The sequence below is a fragment of the Takifugu flavidus genome, chromosome 4, assembly GCF_003711565.1.
Source record: "Takifugu flavidus isolate HTHZ2018 chromosome 4, ASM371156v2, whole genome shotgun sequence".
NCBI classification, from domain to species: domain Eukaryota; kingdom Metazoa; phylum Chordata; class Actinopteri; order Tetraodontiformes; family Tetraodontidae; genus Takifugu; species Takifugu flavidus.
The window spans coordinates 7,168,644-7,180,657 of NC_079523.1; the positions used below are offsets into that span (position 1 = coordinate 7,168,644).

The 12,014-nt window shown below is 46.3% G+C and overlaps 1 protein-coding gene across 1 annotated transcript; it reads left to right on the plus strand.

Moving 5' to 3' along the window:
* Window positions 1-1,451: 1,451 nt before the first annotated feature.
* On the plus strand, window positions 1,452-2,684 carry LOC130523938 (intraflagellar transport protein 52 homolog). Its single transcript, XM_057029573.1, has one exon. The coding sequence runs from the start codon at window positions 1,452-1,454 to the stop codon at window positions 2,682-2,684; it is 1,233 nt and encodes a 410-aa protein (XP_056885553.1).
* Window positions 2,685-12,014: the final 9,330 nt, after the last annotated feature.

Consider the following 12,014-nt stretch of genomic DNA (forward strand, 5'->3'; position numbering starts at 1 on the left):
ATCTGTACTCCACAAATCTCGTCCCCTCTAAACCCAGGAAACATCTAATATCTCCATCACCGTGGACATCGTGCTTGCTTTACTGCTAAATACATCCTTTTGTAATTAAAATGAAAGGATTTGCAGCTAACGGCAAGTGAATCCTCCCCTCTGGAATTCTGTCTTGTTAGGATAAGGGAATGAAAAATGCAATTTGTTCATTGTAAATTCCACCTGTATTTACACAGGCGGCCATGTCACACACTCCACTGCTTTGTTGACATACGTATTTGGCTACAGTGATTTTGCACCTTGGCTGTTTGGACAGCAGCGATTATATTTCTGACAAAAATACTGGCTAAAAATACTAAATCTACAGTTTATAGAGGGTAAATATGATTTGTTCCACCTCAAAATATCATATTTGGGGACAGTTTAGGTACAACAACCTTTCTTGATCATAGTTGCTTATTTCTAGTAACCCTGCATTCTAAATTTCTCAAACTCTCCAAACATTTAGGGCTCCATCCATCCATCCATCCATCCATCCATCCATCCATCCATCCATCCATCCATCCATCCATCCATCCATCCATCCATCATCCATCCATCATCCATCCATCCATCCATCCATGTTCTTTTTCTCAAAAATGTCCCAATGGACAATAAAACAATAGAAACTACTTCGATCATTCTTTTAGATTTCACATCTTCAGTCAAAGGCTTTGTGTCTTTTGTACAATAAGATGAGAAAAGAGCAAAATCAATGGTAATGCTGTGTTGAAAGGGATTTTGGAGCTGGACACATAAAACACGCATTCATGCTGGGAAAACTTGGGTTCCTTAAACAGCTGAAATTATTATCTCCATCTTATCTTTCTAATGTTTAATGTTAAAATGTGAGCTGATTCACAATTCTGCAATTTTTTTCAAATAAATATAGGTTTTATTGTGTATGAAGATGTGTATGAAGATGATTGGAGCATCATTCGAGCTTTAAACAGGAATCAGTTTTCCCCTGTGGGGGAACTTAAAGGGAGGCCACGCGCCTCTGAAGCTCCTCGCCTGGAGACGTCAGTAGCTCATTAGAGGAGCCTCTCCTCTCTTTGTCGTATGTCTGACAAGAGCTTTATTTCATCATTACCTCATCCTCCTTCTCAGCAGCTCCCACGTGTCTGTCACACACCACGGCGAGCGTGTGAGAGTGTGTGTGCGTCAGTCGGGGAGGGAGGGAGGTTCGTCTCCTGCCTTCCAGCCAGCTGATTATTCTTTATTATTCTACTGATCAGTCACACATTCGATTACTTCCTGCAACAATTACTGTGGGGGGGTCTCTGCATTGATCAAGGGCACATAGAGATGTAAACATCAAAGACACAAACTGGCATCAAAGCTTTCTAAAGCTTTAACTATAGTAACGTGGGACCACTTCTAACAGAGTCGAACTCTGAATTCCGCTTTTCACATCTGAAATGGCTGCCGTGCGACCATTACAGTGTGACGCAGTGGCCTTCAATGCTTCCAAACGCGAGTTGTTTACTATCAGCTCCAGGTACAAATCCATGCAGCGCAGGCTGGGAGTGCAGTGGAGCGTCCAAAGCATGAGCGGCACGCTGTCACTGGAGAGACTGGAGAGGGTCAGGTTGTGGATAACTGTTGGACCAAGGGAGCAGTTCACGGCGTCAGAGCTGGAGGTGTTGAAGGAATACCTGGATGGGGGAGGACATGTGATGGTTTTGCTTGGTGAAGGAGGAGAAACCAAATATAAGACCAACATCAACTTTCTCCTGGAGGAACTTGGAATAGTGGTCAACAAAGACGCGGTTGTGAGGAACGTGTACCACAGGTACTTGCATCCCAAAGAGGCACTTGTGTCTGACGGGGTGTTGAATAGAGAAATTAGTCGAGCTGCCGATAAAGAGGTCAAGGGAACCTTTGAGGAGCCTCCTGGAAATGACCCAAAGGCTCTGGCGTTTCTATATCCATACGGAGCCACGTTGAATGTGATGAAACCTGCTGTGGCGGTTCTCTCCACTGGTTCACTGTGCTTCCCTTTCAACCGGCCTGTGATGGCCTTCCGTGAAGGTAAGGGGACTGGAAAACTGGTCGTGCTGGGTTCCTGCCACATGTTCAGCGATGAATACATAGACAAAGAGGAAAACAGCAAAATCCTGGACGCTGTCCTCCAGTGGATCATGACGGATGACGCTGGCATGAACGGGACTGACGCCGCAGTGCCGGCGATTTCAGAATACACCATGATACCGGACACTCAGGTCCTGTCAGAGAAGCTCCAGCTGTGTTTCCAGCACAACGAGGACCATTCCAGGAATTTCACGTCTCTTTTCGATATGTCACTGTTTAACTTTTCTTCTGCGTCCCTACCCCGCATCGTCAGCGCTTACAAGGAGCTTAACGTCAAATACGAGCCGCTCCACCAGGCGATCAGGCCAAACTTTGAGGCTCCGCTGCCTCCGCTTCAGCCGGCCGTCTTCCCACCTATTATCAGAGATTTGTCTCCGCCTGTGTTGGAGCAGTTCGACCTCGATGAAGCCTTTCCCTCTGACAGAGAAGACGCCAGTAACTCCACCGACGACAATTTCGAATTCCAAAAACAGACCCCAACGTTCCATGATCAGAGGGACGCACAAAGCATCCTTTCTTCCAGGATATGTAATGGAGTCTGCAGCATGAAAGCAAGATAATTGGCTAAATGAGTAAATTGATTTCCTTCTCTGAAATAAAAATGTGCATGTCTCCACTGCACATGGTTCTGTGTACGATTATTCAACAAGAACTGGCCGACTCATAGTTGCCTAGTGTGAGGCAGGGTGTGCTATTAAACCCCCGCGTTGGCGGTTAATCTGCTGCATCCGCTGCCGTCTGGAGAGAGCTCCCAGGCTCTGCTCCGCTCTGCCTGTGCACACTTCACACACTCCTCCTGTCATGCAGTCAGTAAATCAGGCGCAGTAACATTCTAATGGAAGCCCATTAACCTGCAAATGGACCTTTTGTCAGGTGACAAAGTGGCAGAGAGAGGTGGGGGTGGGGGTGTAAAAAAAAGATGGGGAGCCACATGCTGGGAAATGTGGCTATGAGCGTGAAATCCGAGACGTCTGCCCTGCTGCTTTGCTGACGGAGGCGTCTGCAGATGTAGCGAATACCTGAGGAGGCTTCGCTGCTCTCTTCTCCTGCAGCTCAATACTCATTCCCAATTCTCCCGCTCTACTTTTTTGATGAAATTCATTGCTTGTGTAATAGAGTCTTATTGCGTGCTGACTGGCTCTGGTAATCTCTCACTGCTGAGTGAAGATAAATCAGCCCCCAGAAAGTCATTTTGAGGGATAATTGCTTAGGCGCGCACCGGCTCTCTCATTTCAGGAGAGGAGCATCCGGAACGACATACCGGGATAAATTTATTTACATGAGGGGATTCAGGGGCGTGTTCCCTTTAGAGTAGGGGCCTGGTTTCTTCCTCAAAAATTCACTTTTACCGAAGAGCTTCTGCGTAAAACGTAGAAGTTGCATCCACAAAAAGTGGGAGGGTCTTTACCTGCAAGTTCAGGAATTGAAATGCTATTTTTGGGTGAAGAGCGCAGTTACCGAGCAGCAAAACGGGAAATGGCGCCTTGCAACGCCAATTTAAAGACAAATTCATCTATAAGTGGGACAATCAAAAGAGGAAAGAGGAAATTCATTTATATGTAAAGCGTGGGGAGGGAGGGTTGATTCCAGCTGGCGTCTCATCACACGGCTTTTCATCGTTGCTCTTCCACACCCACAGAATATCATCTCTTCATCCCCACGTGGTTCCACCATCGCCGAACCCTGAGCTGCTTACTGGAGCAAGACGACACGCTGCAAGAATAAGAGATCCTTAATGAAAGATCACACAGAGGAGCAGCCGCTCCCCGACAATGACGGCTAACTAAACACAGCACCGTGCCTCTCAGAGAGGAAGGGCTGGGGCCAAATGAGCCACTGAAGATTTAAATTTCTTCTTCACAGCAGCTGACGGCTTCAAGTGGCCTGGGTGGCTCTCCGTCCCTGCAGTAGAAAGAAAACAGGAAGAAATTCTGCTCCAACTGTGTAACGCTGTCCTCTTGAAGCTCTTCCTCAATTTGTCTGGGTCAGGTTTGATAACAGAGCGCAGAGGGTTGATGGATGATGGATGGATGATGGATGGATGGATGGATGGATGATGGATAGATGGATGGATGATGGATAGATGGATGGATGGATGGATGATGGATAGATGGATGGATGGATGGATGATGGATAGATGGATAGATGGATGGATGGATGGATGGATGGATGATGGATAGATGGGTGGATGGATGGATGGATGGATGGATGGATGGATGGATGGATGATGATAGATGGGTGGATGGATGGTTGAATGGACAGATGGATGGATGGATGGATGGGTGGATAGATGGATGGATGGATGGATGGATGGATGGATGGATGGATGGAAGGATGAACCCAAATGAAGAGGTCTACAGACGCCTGTGTTTGCTCCGTCTTTATAAACAAGCAACGCAGCTGCTGCTGTTCCTTCATATTTTAGCATGTGTGCTTCATGAAGTCGTGCACGTTTGCATGCCAGCAGGGTTGGGCGAGCGAGCTTTAATGCACGCACGTTTGAGCGAGCGTTCTGGTGTTGGCACATGAGCATTTTTGTCATCTCACACAACGGCACTAATGCAGGCTCCCTTCATATCAGGTCAGTTTAACACAGCTTTGATGGGATGTTTTGGGGGAGTGAAAAAAGAGCTTCTTACTTTATGTCATTTTATAGCAACACGTCGCAGCTGTGAGGAGGAGGAGGAGGGCCAAGGAAACGATGAAGGAACTTTAAGAGGGGGATGGGAACAACCGCAGTGTTTTTTTTAACACTCCTGCTTCTGCTCTCTCCCCCTCCAGCGCTGCTGATACCCCGGGGAGCACTAATGGGCTCAGCCAATTATAATGACCAAGACTTTGGACAACGTATCAAATAAACACGATTTTCCAGATTTCCAGAACACTTGGTACCAAAATAAGTACACATTACAGGAGGGTTTTGTCCAGACCACACAGCCAGTGCTTGTGCAAAAAAATAAATTACTATCTATTACGACAGGTAGACATGATTGTATTGTTGCAAAAAAAAAACCCCAAAAAACAACAACATAAAAACCCCTAATTAAAATGCATTTTTCCTGGTGTAAGCATTCATTTTCTCCATTTTCTTCAGTTCCACAGAATTTCAGCCTGTACAAATGTCCTCTATATAGATCCTCCAGGCTGTTATTACAACCTAAACTTCCAATTTCAAAGTCAACGTCAATAGTTTGTGGCTTGCATTAGCTGCTCATTTGAGTTTAACAGTGGTGTTTTACATCATTTACGGGATTAAACAAAAGGATATGGTAGAAGTAAAGGTCATTGTTGAAGCGAGCAGACGATAAAACTAAAATAAATTTTTACGAAACAAGACCGCTGAAAAATGAATCTGTCTGCAAAGCTTAACTTTAACCACCGGGGGTGTTATTCCAGTCCCCGGGGCTGTATTAGATGCACGGAACAAATGACCCATTTGATGCAACTTATATGATCAATGTTGCCCAGAGGAGAACGCTGTGACTTGTTTGGCTTTATGGGAACGAGAAACAGCGACACAGTGATGCTCTGTCTCCTGAAAACAAACAGTACTGTGTTCTCCTGTGACCTCCGAGGTTCATAAAAGCAGCAGGAGTGTCTGTGACATCCCCGCGTGACCCCTGGGTCTGCAGCGGCACACAGACATGCATACGATAAGACACAGGCATGTGATAAACACGCACATTCATCACGACACAGAGCCGCAGGCAACGGCTAAAACTCAGTCTGCAGTCGCTCTATTTAAGCCACAGTCCGAACTGCTGAGAACGAACTGTAAAAATGTAAATAAAGAAGTCTGTAATGCCGATGTTAACATTAAAATCGACGTTTTGATGTGGCGTTGACTCAACGTGGGCCCGCTCACGACACAATTCACACAATTAACTTCAGCCACAAGCAAGAAACATCCTGACTCATTTTCATTTCACAAATAGGGCAGCGGGAGCCCACAGTGCTGATGTGGGGAGTGCACGCATGAGCACTGCTCTCCCTTCATAAATCCTACCGTGGGGCCTTTGAGCAAGTCAAATGCTTTGTGTGGAAAACTCGCGCTGGTGTTTGTAACTGACCTCAATTTGCTGCTTCTGCTGTTTTGAACATGCGAGACTGAGGGCAGCTCACGTTCTTCCCCTGATACTCATCAAATAGGTCACATTCCTCTGGGTTTTTTAGGGTTTTCTGTTTCCGCATCATCTACTGTTACTTTGCAGAAATCAACAGTCATAAATGAAACTAACAGCAGCAGAGGCGTTCACTACCGTTAGCTGTTGATCGTGCTAGTTGGGCATATTATCGCAGACTGAAATGTTCGACTACAAAGCTGCTTCCCTGTTCTAACATTCTCTCCCTCAAATGTCCTGGCTTGAGGTCCCATGTCCATCTTCATGAACAAACCTTTCTTCCCTCAACTTCATAACACTGAAAAGAAATGATCACCGCTAACAAGCGAACCTGTAATCCAGTATAGTGAACAAACAAACAAACAAACAAACAAAATCTCATTTGTGTCATTTCTATTTTGTATTTTTAGGATTAAAAATACTCGACCCAGGCATCCTAGTGCATCGAGGTTTAAATCAAAATGAAATGTTTGCTGCCATGATGTGACGCCTGGATACTGCCCTGTCACAAAAATTCTTGGCGGGAGCTGCAGCAGTAATGAGAAAGTGGAAGACATTTATAGCTCAGTGGGTCATCGCTTTGACATCCTCTTAGAATTATTCAGTATATTCTGCAATCGTGGTGGAATGTCGGAGGGAACATAACCCTCTCCGCGTCTGAGCCGAGAGGCTCGCCCATCTGCGAGCCGCCACATGTGACCCAGCTGTGATGACACAGAGCAGGAAGCCATGACACAGAAAACCAACCAAAAAACCCTAATGGGTTAGTGTGCCTTTCTGCACCAGGAGCTGATGTGATGTAAGCCTACACAACAGCGGCTTTCAGCCAGCACTGGGACGGCGCCCCGTTGTGCCTCTCCATCCTCCGTACATCGAGCGCCCTCGCATATTTATGAGCGGAGGGAAAAGGATTTTGTTGCTCAGAGAAAGTAGTAAAAGTCAGCAGTTAAATGTTTAATGGTCGCCTCCGTGCTCGACTTTGAAGACGAAGGATGTTGAGATGAAGGGATGGACGAAAGGCTGGGAAGTCTTCGGATGCGGGAGGAAACTGAAGGAAAAGGAACAAAAATAAAAGAGACCATTGAACATGCTCAGACGTTAAACTCAGGGTCACACGCCAAAGCACATAAAACAGGGTTTCATCCACGTGCTGGTGTCAGCAGGTCAGTGACAGTAGCCCCGCCCCCTGGACAGGGAGGGTCTTGACATTTTGGGAGTCCTTGTCCTCCCAGTCTGGCTGAGGGCGGGGCGGTCCGAGCACGTACGCAGGTACATTTGTGCAGACAGCAAACACGCTGTTACTGATTTTAACGTGCACCACAGAAGGGCACGCTGGCTCATTCTGCCTCCTCATCAGGAGGGAACCGCGGCTCCTCTTCCTCCGGGCCAGTGGCGAATGTCTCTTCTCATCCCATCACGTCTCTCCTGCTCTTCATAATCGCGCCATAATTGAGCTCAGAGATGCTTCCCTTCTTCCTCTCAACCTTTCACATTCGCTTTTGCTTAATTTTCACCCCCAAAAAGACATTGGTACCAAAATAATTAAAGATCCATTTGTCCCTCTTCTTTTACTGGAACTAGGCCCCTGAAATTTATTGCTGAGCTATTTGTGATACACAGATTAATACATCCTTCTGCCTAACTGGCCAGAGCGACCATCACCATATTGCTTCTTCACAACCTGCTCAACTGAACGAAACCACTTCAGAAATCTGGCTCAAGTTGGCTGATGTTTGCAGGTTCTGCATCAGACACACTGGATGAAGAGAGACCTGAAAATGGAGGTTCCAACTGGAGTCAGACCCTTAATATTGGACACTAGTGCCACATCAAACCTAATCTGTTGGTGGTTGACAGTCCACAGTAAGACAGCTGAAAACATGTTTCATGACAGGAGCTTCACAGACGCCTCCATCTCTTATTTAGGCTTCCTTTTTAACATTTGAGAGGTGGTAGAAGCTCCCCTGTTAGGGAGCTGGAGGCTTTCCAGTTTGAGTCCCAGTCGTAGACTAGACTTTGGATAGTGGGCTGGTAACAGGAGAGGTCCCTGGGACGCTTCCATAGCCAAGGTGCCCTGGAGCAAGGTAACAACCCCCCTCTGACACCTTCCCCCCAACGAGTGAATGCCTTATTTATATGTTCATACTGATAAATACAGACCAGGAGCAGCCGGAAGGCACAGAGCATCAGTCCGTGTGACCTGTGATGTCAGTCCTGAACTCCTACACATGTAAAAAAAGCAGATGAAATTTGGAAGAAGCGAGCAGACAGACAGGATAGATACGGAAAATGAATGAGTAATGAGAGAAATGAGGTTGCAGTGATGCATATTAATGAGGTTCAGCGACTGGCCTGAAAGCAGGAAAAGTGAATGAGACAATGGATGGAAATAAACTTTGTCTTCGGGTGCTTCCCAAACTGGGCCACACGCTTATTATCTCAGCTTTAGGATGATTCACTTTTTCACCTCTATGAATAATTTACCTCATGCTTGTCCTGAGAGGGCTGATAAAAGGTTTAAAAGGTTAGATTCCAGGTTAGTGACAATCCTAATACACAATGGTGGTTAAAAAAAAAAGGGGGGGGAAATCAGGATTCTGTCCTTCGATCAGAACGGTGACACATCAGTTTCTGATGCTAATGGATTTAGCATCGCAAGGACTATGGATGGAACATGACAGAATTTATAAGGTCTGTTGGGTGAAGAAGAAGAAAACATCTCAACCTCATCAGTTAAAGAGCAGATTTTCATCAGGGATACACACTTGAAGGACGTTGCTGCCTGCAGATGCATTAGCATCACTGTTCCCCGCCACGCTCTCCTGTCCCTAAAATGTTCTTCTGGCTGTGGGACGGACGCACGGCGAAACACAGGGAGACAGCTGTCTGCTTGGTTGGTTCGGGGTTTCTAAAGTAGCAGAGATGGACTGAAAAAACGGACTCGAGTGCTGTTAAAAAGCTAAAGAAGATGCCAGAATAACCGATGTGCGTGCTTCAGGGCTGCTTTATGTTGAGTAACAGAACACAGCGTTAAATAACTGTCAGTGGGTGAGAGTCAGAACCGGAGATTTGTTTAATCTGGATTAATAATGACGAAGAGCCCCCATTGGCCCACACTTTATGATTTAATGAAAGTGTGGAAGTGTGTGTGTGTGTGTGTGGGCACACGCACATGTGTGGGCAGGCATTTGTCAGTGCAGGAATGACAGAAATAGAGGGAGAAATTAATAGAGCAAAGGGGGAGGAGATGTATCTGTGTGTGTGTGTGTGTGTGTGTGTGTGTGTGTGTGTGTGTGTGTGCCTATCCTTTGAGTTTAGAAGACTGTTCAGGCAGCCAATTCATGAGAGAAACACCCTGCAGAGATAAGACCAGCGGAGGACGAGCCTCAATTATTTACTCTTTGAGGGGGGGTTGGAGGGCCTCATGAAAATGGACTCCTTCTTTGTCGAAGGGGAGGAGAAGTTTAGAGGACTGCAGAGCCATTAACGGGGGTCACCCCTGTGACAGTCAGAAGTGCACCGCCTGCTGATGCGACGCGTTCCTTCCTTTAATCACGTGGGGCTAACATGAAATGAACATTTTTTTCCTGCCGCGATATCAGACGGGACACGTTTGTCTAGAAACCAAACGACAAAGCACGCCAGCGGCGAAGTTAAGACGATGTTTAAAATGTTAAATCTGTTCTCGTCTTTCTTCATCCGTGCCAGCACAACTGACAGAATTCCCCCCCCCCCCCCCACCCACAGCAGTAGTATCCAGTTCCATCCCATGCGTTCCCATGATGCACAGCAGTTTGTTCGTATCAGCTGTCCATAATTCAGCCCCGGTGTTGTCTTCAAGCCCAGCCTTGGAGAACCAACACGAGATGTTGGGGAACAAAACACATTTTCCAAGACCGCATCTTGTGATTAAAAAAAAATAAAATAAAAATGGACAGTTGGCTTACAGCAAACAGCAAAAACAACTAAGTAATATTATCAAAAGTTAAAGTTCACCACATCTCCAATAGACCTATGTCAGTATTAGTTAGCACAGAAATTAGCGAGCTAAGGCCATACATGTCCATATATAGTACATTCAGCTTATATTTGATGTGTGGTTTATATTTTAAATCATACATACAGTTCTTAAGGGTGCGTTTGGATAAAAAATAATTAAGCTGTTATTTACTTCAAGTACAAGTGCACCTAAATACTGGTACTACCAGGAAAGCTAAGAGTAGCCACCAAGAATCATAGATAATGCATCGGAAAAAAAGAACAGAGCAGGAAATCAGATTCTCTTTCAGACCCAGAAGCGAGTCTGGAGGGTTTATTCAGCGATTTATTCAATTTTGGATGTACTTAAAGTCCAAATCAGGCAAGCAAATCCAAATCATGGCCGAGCGGGACCAGACACGATGAGCTTCCGAAGCCAGATGCTGCGTAAGAGGGCGAGCGGTCCCAGGAGGGTGGGTGTGAATATACAGGTGAACGAGGAGGAACCAGCTTCACACAGGTGAGTGGCATCATATGCACGGCAGGAAGAATCATAAACGTAGAGAAGCAAACAAGCTGAACGTGCTGAATTCACCTCCCACAAAGGCTTCGGGGCCAGGACCCAGCAGGAGGTGCAGAGACCCACGGCATCGCCGGCGTTCGTCTGCGGCGGAGCGCACTTCCGCAAACACACTGGGAATTCCTTAGATTCCCCAACACAGGCAGCCATGACTTCAAAGTATGGAAGCATTCCCGTGTGTCGGATTCACCTGTCAAAGACATTAATCATGGCTGCAGAGGAAGGTGGTCCACGGGGGGGGGCATCATGTTGCTGATCAACACCTGCAGCAGAACCAGTGGATGATTGGAGTCTATTGTCACTCTTATATTGAGCTCTGTTTCATTCCTGAGCTCGAGGACACGGTTTCCCCTCATTTGTTTAGGTTTCTGGACCTTTGTGTCACCCTTCATGTATGTCCAGTTTACCCTGAGAGAGGGACCCTGGGGGGTTGATAACGGATCGTTAGACCACTTAAATCCCTCTATACCATTACTTTACATCGTGCATTTGTGGCTGGCTTTGCTCTGCTGACACTGTTCTCCTTGTTTCATGCTTAGGTTGACCTACTTCCACCACCATTAAATCTTTATCTGGTTAATACGCCGTAATGAGGACATTTAATATAAACGGCTCTACTGTAAAGACTGTGGATGTTATGTCAAAGCCACAATCGTACCTTAATGTTAACGCACATTTTGGGCCGAGTCGTGTCCCCAAGTGGGTGTTATTGTTTTATTCCACAACCCGCCGTGCCTGTCAAGCTCGGCTCGTGCACGCGTTAGCATGTGTGAGAACGATCTTGTACAATGAGCGTTGCGATGCAAAGCCTCCAGATGTTAAATCCCAAATAATTCGCCCTAGATTTCCCACAGCATTTATCTCTCTGCCAAATCTGGATCTGCTTCGTGGATTTAAGTTGTAGCCTTTCATTCCCAAAAGTGGGAATACGTGCTACTGCCGATGACCCGGGGTTGGTGCCTGCTGTAGCATGTGTGACTGCGTCTCGTGTTTCTTGTGGGAACTTCCTTCAGAAAGCTTCGCCGAGCAGTGAATGTGGACGTTTAGTAGCCGATGATTATAAAAAGTGAAATGTGAGCACATTCCTGAGGTCCGAGGTAGAGCTGTGGAGTTACACAGCTGAGGATTTACTGAAAGATGAGGACTTAGCAGAAAATTAGCCCGCAGTGGAAACGCAGAGGGTCCACGGACCACATTTGCATGCACGCAGC